The sequence below is a fragment of the Chanodichthys erythropterus genome, chromosome 1 (genome assembly GCF_024489055.1).
Source record: "Chanodichthys erythropterus isolate Z2021 chromosome 1, ASM2448905v1, whole genome shotgun sequence".
Taxonomy (NCBI): Eukaryota; Metazoa; Chordata; class Actinopteri; order Cypriniformes; family Xenocyprididae; genus Chanodichthys; species Chanodichthys erythropterus.
The window spans coordinates 4,935,572-4,955,272 of record NC_090221.1 but is presented as its reverse complement, the minus strand read 5'-3'; the positions used below and the strand labels follow the sequence as shown (position 1 = coordinate 4,955,272).

At 37.5% G+C, this 19,701-nt stretch overlaps 1 protein-coding gene across 1 annotated transcript in view; it reads right to left on the bottom strand.

The window, feature by feature from the left end:
* Positions 1-1,254: 1,254 nt before the first annotated feature.
* The window catches only part of slc36a1 (solute carrier family 36 member 1), a 41,322-nt gene continuing 22,875 nt past the window's right edge, over positions 1,255-19,701 (bottom strand). The window contains exon 12 of the mRNA XM_067385375.1: positions 1,255-2,777. Coding sequence (XP_067241476.1) covers positions 2,509-2,777 — 269 coding nt within the window. The 3' untranslated portion in view covers positions 1,255-2,508. The remainder of the gene's footprint in view (positions 2,778-19,701) is intronic.

Below are 19,701 nucleotides of genomic sequence, written 5' to 3'. Positions count from 1 at the left end.
TATACTTTTTCACAAGAAAAACAAAAACATTTTGGTGATCAAAGATTAGTTTTCAGGGATGAAATTATTGACTACATGGGGACTTTAACAGTATAAGCCCCCATTTTTACTTTTAAACTCAGTGGAATGCCTTTTCCCATAGGCCTCCAAAGTTACTGCCTATTGTATTCGACAGCATGCCACAGTCAATGTCCACTGAGCTTGTATTGAACAGGAAACATTTCTGTAATGAGTCTTGACACAAGTCGAATATTACTTGACCTTCCTCACATCCTACAAACTGCTAGACACTGGGAGATCTTTGTTTGTTGTCGAGCAGCTGAAGAAAAGTAAAAATATTTGAGGCCCGGAACTACATAATAGAACATGTTCAAAACTTGCCTTTAGTCCACACAGCATTTTATAGCCATAGCAATTTCCTTTTGATCTGTCTAAGAACAAAACATTGTTATTGCCATTTCTGACACATTATTGTGGATGTCAGCCTTTCCCAACCAATCAAATGCTTCGCCATGATGCAACTCCAATGAAAGAGTTGTGGATGACAAATCAACATTCTCAGCTCGTTCATTTGTGCAAAAGTCATATCAAAAGAAAGGTAATGGAAATAAAAATGAATGATTAAACAAAGGTATAATTCACACATGTATGGTAATCATAGCCATGCTGATGTTCATTGACGAAATCTGCTTTGTATTGCTCAGTGCAAAGTCATTTTCCCTTCACAAAAAGCCTCAATGCCATATTGGTATACGTCACAGACAGGCACCTCTATCTAAACAGCCACAACTAAAGGGATTGACTGCATGTGTTAAATTCATCTGAGCTTTTCACAGACACTGACTCGGTTTGAATAAACCGGCAACCACGCACTACCTCAATAAATGCACCTCCTGAAGTGTTGCTCTTTCTAAAATGTCTAAAACTAATGTGACTAAAGCCACATTTAACAACTGCCAACAGTTACCCTGTAGGACAGGAAGTATTTCAAAATCATTTCAAAGTACAAAATCTTTCCAAGTACCGTTGGAGCATGCATACTCTCGGTTGGAAACCACTACAGATGCAGAGAGAAAAATCACACATGAAGAAGAGGCAGTACACTTGTAAACATCAACACAGGCTATCCATTCTTTAATTCAACCACAGAGCACATTCCAGCCTGCAGATACAATGAGGAAACTCAACTGGTGGACCAAGAAACTCTCATGTTGATAATCAACAAATAAATGAGCAAGTAATGTGATGTCTGTCCAATTTTTTTTTTTTTTTTGAATATCATCTTTACATAATTTCACCAAGTTTAAAGAAGGAGAACATGGACAAAATACAGTATATATACACAATAAGGCCCAAAAAGAAGAAGAAAAAAAAAATCCATGAAACGACAAATCCAAAACAAATAACACTGCAATTAAAATTGCTGTAAATGAGTGCAAGCTAGTTTATGATACAATAAATGATCACAAACTACAATAAAAACTTTGGCACTGCCATCAATATATACAGCAGATTGATACAAAACAAACTGGAAAAAAATTCAAGTACCTCAGTAATAAGCATTTAACACAACCGTACCAGTATTATGTTTTAAAAATAAAGTGAATATGTAGTTATTGGAAAAAAAAAGACTTAGATTATCTTTGAATAATAATGCTGCAATCAGGAAAAACAGAAAATATATTAAATATTTCTCTGCTAGACCAGTCACAGATGGCATCTACTAACTGTAAAAACATTTTTAATGAGATGGTTGATAAGACATACTTAAAAAAAAAACATTAAAAATATTTATAAAAAAATATTTAAAATTGTAAATCAATAAAAAAATGACTAAAACAGCATTAATTGTGCAGATAACATTGTTTCAGAACCATTGATCTTAGTTGAGATTGAGAGGTACTGGGTATTGTGTAATTGTGCAAACATAAAACATTCTGTACTTCGAATGAATTTTCCACATGTTTACAAAACAAGTCTAGGATGAGTCTGTGTGTAGTATCCAGAATTAAATAATTTGATTTTGGTCTCGAAATCAAGAGCCCTAAAAATTCTAATACACAATCACAAGCAGAAATCACTATCTACGTCAATTCTTTTCCATTTTAAGCACTCAGAATGAGTAAACAGCATATGTGAACCAGACAAATTTAACTGAATGTGACAAAAAAAAAGAAAATACTTACTGAGAATCTGTTCGTTGAAACACTGTAAACGACATAAAGAAAAAACAATACAGAGATTATTCTGATAACGTTCAGCTTAAAATTTGGCTACGGTTGACCCAAAAGATTTTAAAACAAGTACTTTGAAACCAATGTAACTCGATACAGACTTCAGTGCTGCAAAAACTGAAGGACAAAACATCTAAAAAATCCATAAGCCATCTACGGACGTTCAGTAAGAAGAATCCCAAGTGGAATTCAGCAGAAATCAAAGGAGCCTGTAGTGAGTAAATGATTCAGTGGGTCTGTACAGCCTACATTTTATCTGTCACTCTGTAAACATTCACAAGAGCTGAAGGTGCGTGCTGTTGTGTCTGCTGCCGTTACGTGCCACGATCTCCTGGATGGTGATGTACGTCCCTGCCACAAAGCCCACAAAGCCAATGAGACTGATGATGATGTCCTTGACCATCACCCAGAGCTTCATGTCTTCATTATGGAAGGTGATCATCTGAAGCAGAGGAGGAATGATGAGGGCCAGAGCGCTGCTACTCACGGAGCCCACCAGAGAGATGACGAGGTCAAGCTCCGGGATCAATATTGCGAGAGCACCTGTGGTGAAACAGCAAAAGGAACATATTTTTAAACCATGCCACCACTTCCAGGTGCTTGTGAGAGAGAACAATGTAAAAAGCCAGAAGCTGGGAAGTTCACCACAAAATAAAAACAATTCTGACATTATTAAATCACCCTCATGCTGCTCAAGAGTTTTGTTTAACTTCAGAACACAAATACAGATATTTTTAATGAAATATGAGAGATTTCAGATTTTTTCATTTGAAGTCTATTCACCCAAAATTCCGATGCTTCAAAACAAGAGATCGTAAAAAATAAATGTATATGAATCGAGCAGTTTAATCCAAGTCTTTTGAAGAGACACAATCGCTTTTTATGATGAACACATTGAATTTAGGCTTTTATTAACACATATAAACACTGATTAGAAAACAAACAGAAGCTCAATCGAACTTGCTTTCACTTGATTTCGCTTTTTTAACTTTAGTTAGATAATAAACTGCGTAACACGAGAATGAACCTCTTTGGTTCTTGCTGAAGCTCAAACGTGCTGCGTAACACGAGAATGAACCTCATTGGTTCTTGAGGAAGCTCAAACGTGCTGCGTAACACGAGAATGAACCTCATTGGTCTTTGCTGAAGCTCAAACGTGCTGCGTAACACGAGAATGAACCTCATTGGTCTTTGCTGAAGCTCAAACGTGCTGCGTAACACGAGAATGAACCTCATTGGTCTTTGCTGAAGCTCAAACGTGCTGCGTAACACGAGAATGAACCTCATTGGTTCTTGAGGAAGCTCAAACGTGCTTCGTAACACGAGAATGAACCTCATTGGTTCTTGCTGAAGCTCAAACGTGCTGCGTAACAAGAGAATGAACCTCATTGGTTCTTGAGGAAGCTCAAATTTGCTGCGTAACACGAGAATGAACCTCATTGGTTCTCGCATGTCAAGCAAGCATGCTTGAGCTTCCCTAACCAAATCTAATGCTATATGTACGTTCATTGATCAGTGTTTATATGTGAATAAAAGGCTAAATTATATCCGTTTATCATATAAAGTGATTGTGTCTCTCTTCAGATGACTTGGATTAAACCGCTTGATTCTCATGAATTTATTTTACGATCTCTTTAAGAATGTTTTGAAGCATCAGAGATTTGGTTGAATAGACTTTCGATGGAGGACAGAAATCTCTCAGATTTCATTAAAAAAAATCTTCATTTGTTTTCCGAAGATGAACGAAAGTCTTGTGGGTTTGGAATCACATGAGGGTGAGTAATTAATGACAGAATTTTCATTTTTGGGTGAACTAACCCTTTAATGCCACTGAGAGCGTTTCACGTTCGGGTGAGGACAGTGGCCATGCCGTGCAGCGCTTTGGGAATGAGGTATCTTAATCTGTTGCTAAGGGGAATGAAGTGGGCATGGAAAAGCTTTGTTCTCAACAACACAAGCCACCTCTGATGTTGGTCTTTCCCCTCCCCTTCCTGTGTTTTTCACACTGTGCATGGCGGGAATACACCACAGCTTTTAAATCTTCAAACGCTCACATTGCAAATTCCTGTCTGTCACACATGAACACACACATTCAAACCCACAGCATGCTTCCTGTCACTTATTATTATTTGTAGGGATTGTCGGCTTCTCATTTTCTTCTCATTTGACACATAAGATAAGATTCTTTCAACCAGGGAATCAGGCAAATCAGCACTGAAAGGTTGTTCTTTTCGGAGTACGTGCCACAACCCAAAGACCTTGGCTTGATGAGAGAACCAAACCAAACAAGCTGCTTTGTAATATGTGGTTTTGAAAGGTGTTGTGGCCAAATTTAAGTCCAAAGAAGACAAATAGTCCAAATGGGTAGAGATGTAGGTTACTTTGAAGATTTGAGCAGCGTACACCAAGCAGCTTACAAAGCAGGCACAGGTGACAGATCCCCCTCGGGGACCGGGAGCAGAACAAGGGCTTAAAAGCTATCGGAAAGTAAATTCACATTAAGGACATGTGTTGGATCAATTGATGGATCTACTAAGCTCTGCTCTTCTAACAAACTAAATTGTACAGGCGTCCAGGAGTCCGCGGCCTGTTACTCATTTGTTCTTGGCTATATACAGAACATGAATTTGCAGAAAGATTATTGTATGAGTCTGATGCTCTTCATTTATTCGAAAACATGTTAAAATGCAATTCATACGTGCATACAATGATTTGAATAAGCATCTGATGAGCATGTTTTTAATTTCTTAAAGGGGTGGTTCATTATGATTTCACTTTTTTAACTTTAGTTAGTGTGTAATGTTGCTGTTTGAGCATAAACAACATCTGCAAAGTTACAACGCTCAAAGTTCAATGCAAAGAGAGATATTTTCTTTTAAAGAATTCTCTGTTTAAGGACAACAAACAGCTGGTAGGGACTACAACGAGCTTCTCCCCGGGTTGGTGACATCACTAACCCTAAAATTTACATAAACCCCGCCCCCAGGAACATGCAACAATGGGGGTGAGGCCATGTTGGGCTGCTTTAGAGAAGAGGAAGAGTTGTTGTAGTAGAGTGTTGTTGTCATGCTGTCACGCCGGACTGCTTCACAAACAAGGGTCAATTCAACGCTGGATTTGCACAAAAGATGAACATGACGGCACATGCTAGTGGATGAGTTGAATCAACTCCACAGCAACTACATAAATTTATCCACGAACCATTCAGAAATGTCCAGTTTCATTCTAAAAGTTGTAACTTCTTCCTGAGTTTCTCCATCAGTGTCGACTCCGGTCTGAACACCGTTACTGACAATCCTCATTTTGGCTGCGTGAGATTCTCCAGCTTTGTTGTTGTCGAGCAACCGAAGCGTGAGCTGTTAAAGCCCCACCCTCTTCTGGAAAGAGGGCCGGGAGCAGCAACTCATTTGCATTTAAAGGGACACACACAAACGGCGTGTATATATATTAAACTTGTGATTATTCGATTTGACGAAAACTACTTACAACGTGTTTTGCACTGGAGTATTAAAATACTTTTCATGTTTTTATCATGGACACTCATATTTGTTATTTATTAAAGCCAATCGGCTTTATTAGTATGAAGAAAATATATCTGAAGAGGTCTGAGATCAGAGTGAACCCTCTGACATCTCGTCTATTTTAGTTTGCCGTTGTCACTGTGCTACCCTACATCTAACAATCAAATATCATTTAGTCAGGAAGATTTCAGAGCATATTTTAGACAACAGCTGGAGCTCTACCGCCACATCCTCACGTCACATCTCAGTGTTTTGTAATTCATGTCCTTTTCCAAAATTCAGAGATCAAGGCCAGCTTTGTATCGAGGACAGCTGCCATCTGGTTTCCCTGTACTCAGTCGGCCACGTCCCCAGTCCTGTATCATACTATAAGGCAACCATCCACTGAAATCAGAGCTGAGTAAAATAGTATTTAATCAGACAGGCCCATCCCTCTCAGCCATTAATTGGATGTCAGGCACATCCCAGGTCCGAGCGAGTTTTCCTCATCCATTTCAGAACTCACCTCTGGCTCATCTTGACATGTCACAGAAACCACATCTGGAGTCAGCACATTTGTCCTCTTGGAAAGGGAAACGGCTATGCCTTGCCAATTGAAGGGCTTCTAGATTAATGAGGTCTGCCACTTTATTTAAGCTATTTTTATAAAGGCAGTTCTCGCACAGCAAGCATTTGATTTGCACGCGCAGCAAGTTTGACAACTGTCCTTTGAGGCAAACTGATTTATGTATGGAAGAGTATGAGAGAAGCCCACTTTCAGACCTTTAAAGAAACTCAAAAAGTGTCAAATGAAAAAGGTGTTGAGCAACAGAGAATATAAGAGCTGTTCGCAAAGGACATCATTTCCCATTAATCATATTTAACCCCAGAGCACAGTTTTATAGGCTCAGCAGCACTGTATGAAATTCATGATCAGATCCAGTGCATATCAAGCACATTTATCATATGGCGTAAAATGCCAGACTAGACTTTCACTCTTACTATAGAAAATGTAAATGCCAATGTGTAACGTCATAATGCTATAGTTCAGGTCCCTTCTTCACTGCAATCTTAGAGCACACGTCTTCAGCAAATTGCATAATTTGAGCTGTAATTCAATGTTTAATAATAGTACAGTGGCATGAAAAAGTATGTGAACCCCAGAATCTGTGAAAATGAGAATTATTTTAATAAAATAAGAGGGATAATAAAAAGTGCATGTTATTTTTTGTTTAGTAAGATATTTTACATAAAAGATGTTTGCATTTAGTTCACAAGACAAAACAATAGTTGAAATTATTAAAATAACCCCATTCATAAGTATGTGAAGCATTGATTCTCAATACTGTGTGTGGTTACCTGATGATCCACGACTGTTTTTGTGTTTTGTGATGGTTGTTCATGAGTCTCGTTTGTTCTGAGCAGATAAACTGAGCTCTGTTCTTCAGAAAAATCCCCCAGCTCCTGCAGATTCATCAGTTTTCAAGCATTTTTGCATATTTGAACCCTTTCCAGCAGTGACTGTAGGATTGAGATCTGTGTTTTCACACTGCTGAGGGACTCAAACACAACTATTAAAAAAGGTTCAAACATTCACTGATGCTCCAGAAGGAAACAAGACGCATTAAGAGCCGAGGGGTGAAAACTTTTGAACAGGATGAAGATGTCACAAATTTTCTTATTTTGTTTAAATATCATTGTTTTTCATTTAGTACTGCCCTTCGGAAGCAACAGAAGATACTTGCATGTTTCCCGGCAGAAAATTGAGTACAATTTACCTTGATATTTGAATTCAAAAGTTTTCACCCCCCGACTCTTAATGCATCGTGTTTTCTTTTAACCTTTTTTAGTAGTTGTGTTTGAGTCCCTCAGTTGTCCTCAGTGTGAAAAGATGAATCTCAAAATCCTACAGTCACTGCTGGAAAGGGTTCAAATATGCAAAAATGCTTGAAAACTGATGAATCTGCAGGAGCTGGAGGATTTTTCTGAAGAACAGAGCTCAGTTTAACTGCTCAAAACAAACAAGAGACTCATGAACAACCATCACAAAACACAAAAACAGTTGTGGATCATCAGGTAACCACACACAGTATTGAGAATCAATGCTTCACAAACTTATGAATGGGGTTATTTTAATAAATTCAGCTATTGTTTTGTCTTGTGAACTAAATGCAAACATCTTTTATGTAAAATATCTTACTCAGGACAGTACAAAACAAAAAATAACATGCAGTTTTTATTATCCCTCTTATTTTATTAAAATAATTCTAATTTTCACAGATTCTGCAAGGGGTTCACATACATTTTCATGCCACTGTATTTGCACTTTCTTATTAAAATAATATAAATTAAATTATTTAAATAATATCTGTTCATCTGTTTATGTTAAAATTTGTCATCTAATAATCAAGGCCAGAATCACGGATACCAATTCTATTATTTTGTATTTGTATTTGTATTTTATTTATATAGCACCAATTTAATACAACATTAGTTGTCCAAAGTGCTCCACAGTGCCAAAAGAAAACAAAAGTATAAATAAAAAACAAATAAAACAATATAAAACACACACATTAAACATCACTCTCCATCATTAGAACGTGCATTCAGAGTTAAGCAAATGTGATTTTAACATAGCTTTAAAAACAAGTAGAACAGTAATCGTTCCACAATTTAGTACCAGCTCGAGACAAGGCTCGATCACCTTTGTGTTTGTATTTTGTCTGTAAGCAGATATTTGTTTTCGGATCTCAAGGATCTGGGCGGAGTATACACTGTCACCATCCTAGACAGGGAATTGGGCGCTAAATTGTGAATGGCCTTAAAAACAAGTACGAGAATCTTAAAAACAATTCGATAACGTACTGGAAACCACTTCAGTGAAATTAAAAGCGGAGTAACGGAGTCATGTTTTTTTGCAGACTTGATCATTCTTGCTGCTGCGTTCTGAATTTTCTGCAGTCGCATTAATGCTGAAATTGCCTTCTCAAAATCCAATAGTGATTTAAGCTATTAAGCTTAATTATTTTCCATTCTCTTAGGATAAAAGTAATTATATCAATTTAATACATTTAAAATACAACATTCATAACATTTAACGGGCCTAAACTGCAATTATTAAACCAATAATAACACAAATATTATTTACACTATATGATTAAGTTTAGGGTCAGTAAGGTCAGTTTTTGTTTTTGATTTTTGAAGTCATTTATGTTCACTCAGGCTGCATTTACTTGACCATAAATACACTAAAAACAGTGATATTGTGAAATATTATTACAATTTAGTTAATTATTACTATTAGTTTACAGTTTACTATTTTACAGTTTTAAAATGTAATTTTATTCATGTGAGGTCAATGATGAACGATCCTTCTGAAATCATTCTAATGTGCTGATTTGACACTTAAGAAACATTTTTTATCATTATCAAAGTTCAAAAAACGAATAAAAAAAAATTACTGTCAATCTTATAACAACTTTTAATTTAAATATATTTATAACAATCGTCAATAAATAATATAATGTCGTATGTAGCTTTGCCTTTATTTGATGTGAAATAACTCTAGATCATACATTAGTTAAAATCAGGATTGATTCTGTTGAAACAACATCATTATTTAAAGTATTGGGGTATAACAGTACATGTATTTATCCCGAACAGTCACGGTACAGACTTCACGGTTCTGTGCATGCAGTCAGACGACGAATACAGTCAGTCACATGCGATCCACACTCCAATCCAGAAGAGGGCGGCAATGCAACACTGCTTGGTAACCGCCACAACAGGAAAAAGTGCAGAAGAAGAGACGATCTATGCATATATATGTTTACGTGTAATCTCTGAAACAGTGTTTCAACCGCGGAGAGACATCAATAAAACAGCTCGAGAATAATATCTCACGTAGCATTACATTTACCTCAGGCAAGTCATTTAGTGTCCACATGTTAATGGGGAGCGTTTCACTAAATATATGCACTATATTAGCTTATATATTCATTATATTATGTAAGTAATGTCTTAATTATTTAATGTTTAAATAAATTTGTCATGAAAACAAGTTATAACAGTGTAACTGTGTAAATGATTATATTTCAAAAAGGAAGCATAATTTTATAATTAGATTTCAAAGTTAATGCAAAACCTGCCTTATGTGCAATTAGCATGTTTTTTATTATTTACTTATAAATTTATTTAAAGAGAGAGACACAATTTGCTCAATAAACCACTGTTTGATAAAAAAAATGAAACCGAGCCATGACTTCAATACCAAGGTGTACCGTTACACCCCTAGAAAGAATTACTTCAGGATCTATCCACCCATACAAATGTTTCCTTTATACTATTGACAACATTAAGAGGAGGTAATAAACAGCCAACAGCCCGTTTGGTAATTATTAGGCATGGTGGTGACATTATGAGATTCTTGGCTTTTGCTACAAATTACAATGCAAGCAACACTACAGGACCAAGAATGAGCTAAAACGATTCTCAAGGCAACAATATTCAAGGCTATATCCTCAGCCTCTTAATTACCAAATGCAGCGGACCTCAGGGACACATTTCACAGCTGTAAACACTCAAGACATACGGGCATATCTGCACTTCTCAGCACTCAGAGACAACAGCATGGCAATGTCAGCTCCGGGTCAGAGCGAAGGAGTCCGCATAAAGCGTCTCGCCTTTGACAACACTTCACTTTAAAATATTCCCAGCTCTGATGACCAGAAAATTGGTTGGTTGAATTTGGAACATGGCCAGGCTAATTTGTTTATTTCAGGCTTTGAGCGTTCCGATGTATTCGAACCACACAAGTGGGATCATTTAATTACAATCCAATTTACATTCGCACACAGGGCGAATCCCCCTCTGCCGTGTGAAGATTTCTAGGGGTGGACTGTGACAAAACTACAGAGGGGAGCGCAGACACTGCAACAAATTACCCATTATCCCCTTCTGAATAATTCCTGACTGTCAGACAATGACTGTTTGAAAAATAAATAGAGGCTCATCACTGGTTCATTGTCAGGAGACAGATGCGGTGGCCTGTATTTGAGCAGTAATGAATGTTTGCGTCAAGGAAGTATCTTGAAAACCACTAAGAATCCATCTGACATTCTGGAAAGAAACACCCTAAAAAAAATGTAGATCTATTTATAAATCTCTCTCATCAGAAGATCTCAAAGCATGGCAACACGCACAACAGGCAGCTGTTGGACACAACTCAGGCCTGCATCTCTTTAATGAAAGTTTGATGCCGTCGATGTGATCGATGTAACCGTGTGACTCACTGTGCACGCACAACATCAGAAGTCAGACTAATGTTTTAACATGTGCTTTTTGGAAATTTGAGCCAGCATATTAATAAATCATATTATGCACAAAAGCAAAAAAAAACTGTTGTAAGAAGTTATTCAGGAGCCACAGACTGGCTGCACAAAGAGAACATTCTAGTGCGAGGAAAAAGCCTTTGCCCATTCTTGTAAAAATAAATTGAGAAGTAAATACATATATATTGTCAGTAACAAGTCCATTGAGATGTTCTCAATGGATCCTTTCAGTCCATTAAGAAGGCCTGTTGTCAGTGGCCATTGTATAAAATTAATAAGTTCATCTGAGACATATCAGTCATGAGGACGCTATTTATTTCTCAGCAGCATTTCAAAATGAGCAACTATTAAACTGTCAGAGGGACAGAAAGGCACATGGAATATGCTGTGTGGAATAAAAGAGCCTACGAAGATGGGAGGAAACACAACATAACGCCTCATTACAATGTCTAGGACAGTTAGTGTCATGAACACCGTGGTATTAACCATGAAAAATGGTGTGTTTCAGTCCCTCTTATGGCGGAGAAGAAAATCACTATGGTTTAGAATGAGGAGAGATAATAAAGCTGAGACTATAATGCCATTATAAAATGAAATATGAGTCGAATCTCATCTCCAACAATACTCCAGACCCACACTAACATTGTATGTGTGAAACAGCTGGGAAAATGTCTTATAATTAGGAATGTGTCTGTTCAGTGAATCTGAGTATTTATCATCATGATCAAAATGAGCATCATATACAGTACTGAGCAGTCATCATTCCTAAGGACTAAAACTGAAGCTTATTTATGCAATTTCATTTGGATACATTTCTACAGATTTTAACCTCTCTAAATTGCAAGAATTAAGAACATCTGGTACTTATCTTGAGGAAAAATGGTATATAGCTACCTAACAGCACTCTGAAGTCAATTGCTTACATTACTCAAATCTCTTAGCAGAGGAACATTAAGGCTTCTTTCACTAATAATTCAATACTGAACAATTAAGATTTCTATTTTGGAAAAGAGGATGAAATTATAGGGAAAAAGGATGTGAAATTATGAGGAAAAGAGGGGGGAATTGGGTTAGGAGATGGCTAAATGGATTCAACTTGTGTCACATGAATGTGCATCAAGGCTCATTACTAGGTCAAGGCTCTGACATCAACCTTTTTACCTTGGCAATCTCAATGTAATTGTGCTTACAATTTTCAAAATTCCCATAGAATAACTGTAAAGGAGGGACCCAAGGCATATCTAGAGACTTGTAAGTAGTGGTCAACCAATATAGATATTTGATGGTCAACGCCAATATCTTTCTGATCAGGGTGGCATTTTCAGGAATGTCAAAATAAAAGTCACACATCCTGCACATCAGCCAAATGGCCAAAAATTTATTATTAATTTATTTATTTATCGGCTAATGCAGATAATTAAAAAATGTCAACATCGGCTATACAATATGTCAACCTTGACTATCTATCGTCGGCCACTAGTAGAAAGCAACTCTTCAACTGCATACACTGCAAAAAATGCTGTTCTTACTTAGGGCCTTATTTAAACGATCTAAACGCAAAGTGTGAAGCGCACGGCGCAGTTGCACTCAGGGCGTGTCCAAATCCACTTTTGCTATTTTAACGACGGAAAAACGGTCCGTTTTTTAAATGGGTTGTCCCTATTCTCTTAATGAGTAATGGGCGTAACGTTCAATAAACCAATCAGAGTGTGATCTCCCATTCCCTTTAAGATCGAGATGCGCTCGCGCCATGGCGGATTGCTATTTACATGGCGGAATTTGTTGGCGGAAAAGCTGAACGCTTTTCAAGCGAAGAAACTGATCTGCTCGTGCGCGAAGTTAAAGCGGGCTTGCAAATGTAGGCTTTCAAATAGCTCCTCGCGATCAGTCAGTTAATATGTGTGTGTATTGGCACGATTGTTCAATTAATTAGCCAGTTTCGTTCATCATTATAAGTAGTAATAGGCTGAATTGAAAATAGGTAGCCTAATTCTAATACACGCAATGACTATTCATCATTACATTTTTATATATATATATGTAGCCTACACAATAATATTCTTTTACACTGTAATCCTTTTGTTTTTAATATTTGGCATGTTTGTGTGATGCGAATCCCTGTGTGTAATAAGCAAAGTCAACGCGCACTGTGGACGCGCCCAGAGGCGCAGTTTCTACCGACGCACTCTAACAAAAAAATATTGCGCCATTGGCTTTAGACTTTAGACCAGGTTTGAGTTGGTCTATGGCGCAGTCTATTTTCAGCTCCTTAAAATAGCAATGCGCCTGAACACACCTCTTTTTTAGACCAGCACGCCCATGGGCGCACTAACTGGCGCAAATGCATTTACTAATTTAAGGACGTGACGCTGAACGGGAAAACGCGAACTAGCAAACACACTTGCGCTGCACCTTGCGTTGCATTGCGCCGGGTGTATTATAGGGCCCTTGGAGTTTTTGTCTTGTTTCTAGTCAAAATATCTTAAAGTTCTTAAATCAAGAAGCATTTTCTTGACAAGTAAAAATTATTTTCTTGTTTTGTGCCAGTGAGGTAAGCAAAATAATCTTACATCAAACCAAAAATAAGATATATAAATCTTGTTTTCAGTTTGGATTATGATTATTTTGCTTACCCCACTGGCAGATAATTTTGCTTGTTTTAATGAAAAACTTAAAAATTAAATAATTGTTTTGTATGGGCAAGCCCCACTCGCTACTTCTTTAAACATAATTTTCTTGGCCAATTCATAATTTAAGGTAGATTTAACTAGTATTCTCACACAAATCTAATCCGAATCGAATCGAATCTTCTCTGGAGTCATACATTTATATATAAATGAATATGGCACCAATCAGCATTGTAGTCAAGACCAGCTCATTCAAGTCATTCAAGTCCGAGTACTTCTTTAATATTCAAGTACAATTTTAATGTAGTACTTTTTTACTTTTACTCAAGTATGATTCTGGCCAGATACTTTTACTTTGAATTGAGTAAAATTTTCACTCAGTACTTTCACTTGAGTAACATTTTTGGGTACTTTTTACACCTCTGATTGTTGGTGTTTCGGAGTGGGATTGCGTGCATTGCGCATAATTTTACTCATTCCCTCTCACACCCAAAGTGTGCAAACATAAAGCCGCCTCTCAGTACTAATGTGAGTTCTTTTTTCACTACTTATTGCACTCAAACAGTCAAATACACACAAAATAATGTCAAAATGCCGATCTTGGTGAGTATTCATGCCAGTTATGTTTTAAGTGAATGTAAACAGTTGAGAAAGAAAAAGTATAATGGATCCATGCGTCAGGTCTTAAAGTGACAGCAGCCTAATATCTACATGGCAGTTTTTTTGTGGCCATTGAGTGTCTAGTAACTTTTGAAAACCACTAGCCACTGTGGACGGTGAGCAAAAAAGTTGACATGACATCTAAACTGTAAAACTTATATAGCTGTGCTAGTTTTATGTCTTTGATATCACCTAATCAAAGAATAAAGTTTTTCATGTACATTATTTATTAATTTGGCATAGGCCTCATGATTATTCAAATTAAACAGAAATTGTGATATACTGTAGGGCTGCGGTTTAATTAAAAAAAAAAATGCACTGTTTCCGCAGCCCAGTGTTTTTACACGTGAGCAGCTAATGATCAGACAATGTTTTGAGTGTCTCAGAGCGGCTCAGTTCACAGTAAATGCTGCTCCACACAAACTCCATCTCTGCTTCTGGTCCGAGTTTATATCAATATTTTATATAGTATATCTCCAAGTTATAATTATAATTATTTTATAGCCATATTGATATATAAATCATAACATTTGACCAAATTGTGCAGCCCTCCCATTTTCATATCTGACCGTACATTATCCCTCACTTAACAGAAGAAAAATGTTAAGTACAAATACATACAGTAAAAGGTCAGATGTAAGCAATGTTAAGGAGGTCTCTATAAACGATTAAAGGTCAGATCGTCGTGAGCACGGTATCACGTGAGTCCGTTTCAAAGACCTTCACTCTTTACTGAATGCCATTTTCAGAGACCTTTGGAGCCACATGGTTCAGGTGTCTCCTTTTGTTTCAGCGGGACTGCAGGAAGCAGGTTTGGAGCCTCCCTGGGGCTACGGGAGGTCAGTTTCAGCAGCTCCTAAGGTAAAGTAGAGGAACACGGCGCAGTCAGAATGCCCTGGTGCTCATGTGTCAGCGTGCTGTCAGCGGTAGCAGCGCATTCCCAGAAAAAGTACAGGACCAGAGGGGGCTCACGCACTGTCCATTCCACTTTCCATTAAGAGTGCACACGGGCACGCTTGCACCCTTGGAAACCCAGTAATACCACTCTCATCTTTTCTGAGCTAGCTTTGATGTGCTCTTCTGTGAAGTTGATTTCGAGCAGGCACTCCACTGTGAGAATGGAGCCTTTATAAGAAGTACAAATGGTTTGATTGAGCATTACTTTCTTGTTTCTACATGTCACACACCCACCTAATTCCTACGGCTTTCTTCAATGAATCCTAAATGAACTTTTGGAGAGCAAGGCAAACAGAGGAAGTATCTGCACCTAATACATCCGAACATGAATCAGACCGAGAGGATTCTCTGCAAAGTCTTGAACAAATGAAAGACAGACAGTTTTCTCACCTCGATAAATCAAAGCAGAGACACAATACTGTGACACGGTTAGAGCTTAACGTTCCGAGTTGTTTAATTCTGTAATCCAGCGATGCCTTTGAACAGCATTAGGAAACTTGCTGAAACAAAGACTGAAAGAACTCAGAAGAGCTGTTTTTGTCATGCATTAGTCATTAAAAGACGGTCTAGCATTATTTATACAGGATGCTTTTGTTCTGAGTAATGCAGATGCGATGGAGTGCTAGTAGCACGAAATCTGTGTCACTGTTGTTTTAACAGCAAAGTATGAATGGAGCATGTATGTGCCTTCCACATGCATACCAAGTGCTAGATGGGAACGATAATGTCACATCTTACAGGTTGCATGTGCATGCATGCATGCTGTCAGGTACAAACAAAAAGCTTTAAGGGAACTTCAGTTTTATAACACGTGACACAACAATTACAAGCTGATAATGTAATAACAATGGCTTTACAATAATAAAAGATACGCATGTCAATCTTAAAGTTCTTGGATATTTTAAACATTGGATATTAAAATTTATGAGAGAGTTCTCTGGTGCTGAGCCTTCTGTTTTGCCTTTGGATAACTCTGCTGTTTTCAAACCAGGACTCTTTATGTTCTATACCAAAAAAGATCAAAAGCTACATTTACAGGTGGTTTTCATCTAAAGTGTAAAAGTTTTACTTGTTGCAACATACAAAGGATCTGTTTTAAATTCTAATGAGTTGCATTGTAAGGCATCATAGACACCTTAAATGCATAGTTCGCCCAAAAGTAAAAATTCTGTCATCATTTACTCACCCTCATCAAAGAAACATGTCTCAGTGTTTTTTTTTTTTTTTTTAATAATTCATGGCCCCAGTATCCAATTTTTCCTCCACACGTCTCATTAGGGTGAGTAAATGATTAGGTTTTTTTTATTTTTAGGTGAACTATGCCATTAAGGTATGTCTCCTAAGACAGATTTGGGCCAAAAGGAGACAATCACAAAGAACAAAATCCCAGAATGCACTGCAACAACCTAAAAAAAAAAAAGGAAAATATCCAAGATGGTGAACAATTTGAAATAAATATTTCATTTAATCTTGAAAAGTAACTAAAATACTAAAAAAAAAACTAAAAAAACTAAAAAAAAAAAATTATTGAATAAAAATTTATTATTTTACTAAATATTTTCTAGGGTTGCACGGCTCATGATTTTTCATGGCCGATTCCAATATTGGTTGTTTAATATGTTAAATATTGCAGTTTGGATGCTTTCATTGTGACACTGACTGGGTATGCAAAAGTTTATAAAATTGACAGCATATCTTTACTTGGGGCATTTGGAAACAAAGCTTACCTATTTCAGAGATGCATGCAAAAGTGAAACACGCTCTACTCCGCTTGTGGGATTGATATCGGACCAGAGAAAGCGTTGAGAGAGTTGGGCAGTTTATGCAAATAGCACAGTCGGCAGCAAATCGCTATGAGGTTCAGGTAGTGATGTCGGACCCCAAAGTGAAGGCATTATAGCATTGCTAGCAGAATTTAGCAGAGTTTTGTCGCTGTAGTGGACACGCACCATATATGATGTCAGCGAGGTGTGGGTAGTCCATTTCACGTGCCGGTGTGGACGGCATTTTTTGTAACTTCCGAAGATGCACGACTTCGAGGTGATTCTGGCTGAGCAGGTATATCTGTACCGGGATCTTACCTGCACCCACTTTGCAATTGTCTAAATTAATTGCTTAAATTTACAAAATGAGCCTACAATAGCAGAAATAAGCCTTTTTAATGAAAATAATGGTCCATGTTTAATAAAATTTCTCATGAGTATTTAATGAAATTAGAAAATATTTAAAAGATTGTTGTTTAATTCAGTTTTATACATGTGTTCTCATATCCATATATTTTGTTCTAATGTAACAATTATTTTAAAGTTTAGCGTGGGTTTGGTGAACTGTAATAAAAAACAAACATCGTCACATGTGTACCTTTCTTCTCACTGCTGCTTCCTGATGGTTTAGGGGACAATTACTCAAAATCGGCCCGTCATTCAAAGAATAGTACTACGGTGATTGCGTCAAGTATAAATGCCCAATCCATTTGGGGAGGAGCACAAGCAGACTATTTATTAGGTGCACTGAAAGGAATAATATTAATATACATCATCTGTGCATGATCATCGCGTAAACGACTGGCCCTCTGGCTTGTCAATCACTGCCGTGACGTTCCGTGTGAGAGACGCGTGGCTGCGCGCTCCAGTAACTTTCCACACTCCACAGGCGCCGCATGCAGTGTTTTTGTCAGGAGACAGGAGTAACAACTTCAGATTATGAGTTACCTGCGGTGAGTCCGACATAATGAATCAAAAAAACACGACACAGCGAATGCTGGTGGTAAACACTCGTGTTCCAATACTCGTGCACGAGTTTTGGGAGGCGTTCCTCTCACTAACAGTCTTTGGTTTCTCAGTCGACGAAAAGATCCTCTTTAGCACCTTTAAGTGACGGAAGTGACAGAAGTGTCTTCAGCGTGTCTCATCTCTGGCCTGTTTTACCGCCATGTTACAGACTTTACAATATTTCCACACAAATTACATTTCGGGAAATTTTTGCAGTGCAGTTTGGAACAGAGATCGACCCAAAGAAACCAAAAAGTTGTGATTTTTGGCCATGCATTGTATGTATTTTTATGCTTGTTATGTAAAAATAGCACCGTGATAACCTCAAACTGTACATTTCACACGAGTTGCTGCCCGTTTCAAATCCGTCACTTATGAGGTTGTATTTCGGTGAGGATGTTTGCACAGAGAGCACAGCCGTAGCTCACTAGGTTTTTGGATCAGAGCATTGTGTATCCTTCATAATAGCTTGGTTGCATGATCCTACGTCTACACACCGTGCTCTTTTCTTCAAATTCAATAAAGCAAAAACATTAATAACAGGTGAACAGGTCAACAACAACTTTCATAAGACCTCATTAATCTAAAAGCAAACAACATGACAAACAGTTTATACAACTAGGTCAGTGATCATGAGCCAAAGGACAAAGATTTTCAACATCCTTTCAGGCCAAATGGTAGATTAATCTTATGTTTCTGACATATTCTTGTTGCCTTACATAGAGCAGGAACTAATTTCTTAGAGACTTTATGAGGACGGATGATAGCGTAATCTTTATGACACTCGTGTCTGTTTTTGCAGCATGACTGATGTTCTTAAAAGGTTTCATGATTTCAAAAAACACCACTTAACTGCTGCATGTTTTATAACAGCAGTCGGATCAAGTATCCTTCAGTCGTGACACAGGCAAACAGATGGAAGGCATCATGGTTGTGGTCTCTTCTCAATCTGATGGCTTTAAACTGGACTGACTTCTAAGTGGTGACGTGACAAACAGCGTGCTGCCTTTTTGCCCATCTCCTGCTGTGCATTTCCACAGGCTTTGTGGTTCATCTAAGTACTGTATCCAGCAGGGGTGATGGAGGAGTGTGGAGAGATGCGGAGATCTTTTTGCTCATTCATCTGGAGAGATACAACATAGTCCCTGCTGACACAACAATTACAGCTCATAGGATCCCTGCCCAGCCTTTACATCAAAAAACCTTGAGAAACTCTAATTAGTTTCTGAAGTGAACAAGCTGATCGACAGCTTCAATCTTTAAAAAAAAAGGCCATATGAGGAGAGGAGAGGGAAGTATTTGTCTCTTTGGTCTGTTTGATGGACTGTACATGTGAGCCCGATCACTCAATCTTGGTCATTTCTGTTTCTCCATAAAACATTAATATGCCCTAGTCAAACTCAGAACTTATTGTTGATTATTAAACTCAGTATTTCCAATTAAACTAGTATTTACACTTGACATTGTGCAGCATTTGCTACAGTAAAGTTCACCGAGTTGAGCTCATTTGAGTGAGTGGAGGGCGGGGCTAATTTGCATATTCATGGTTCCATGTATACTAAATGAAACAAGGGTGTCAAGTTACACAAGCTATTTTAAGGCATGAAGAATTTTCTTTCACA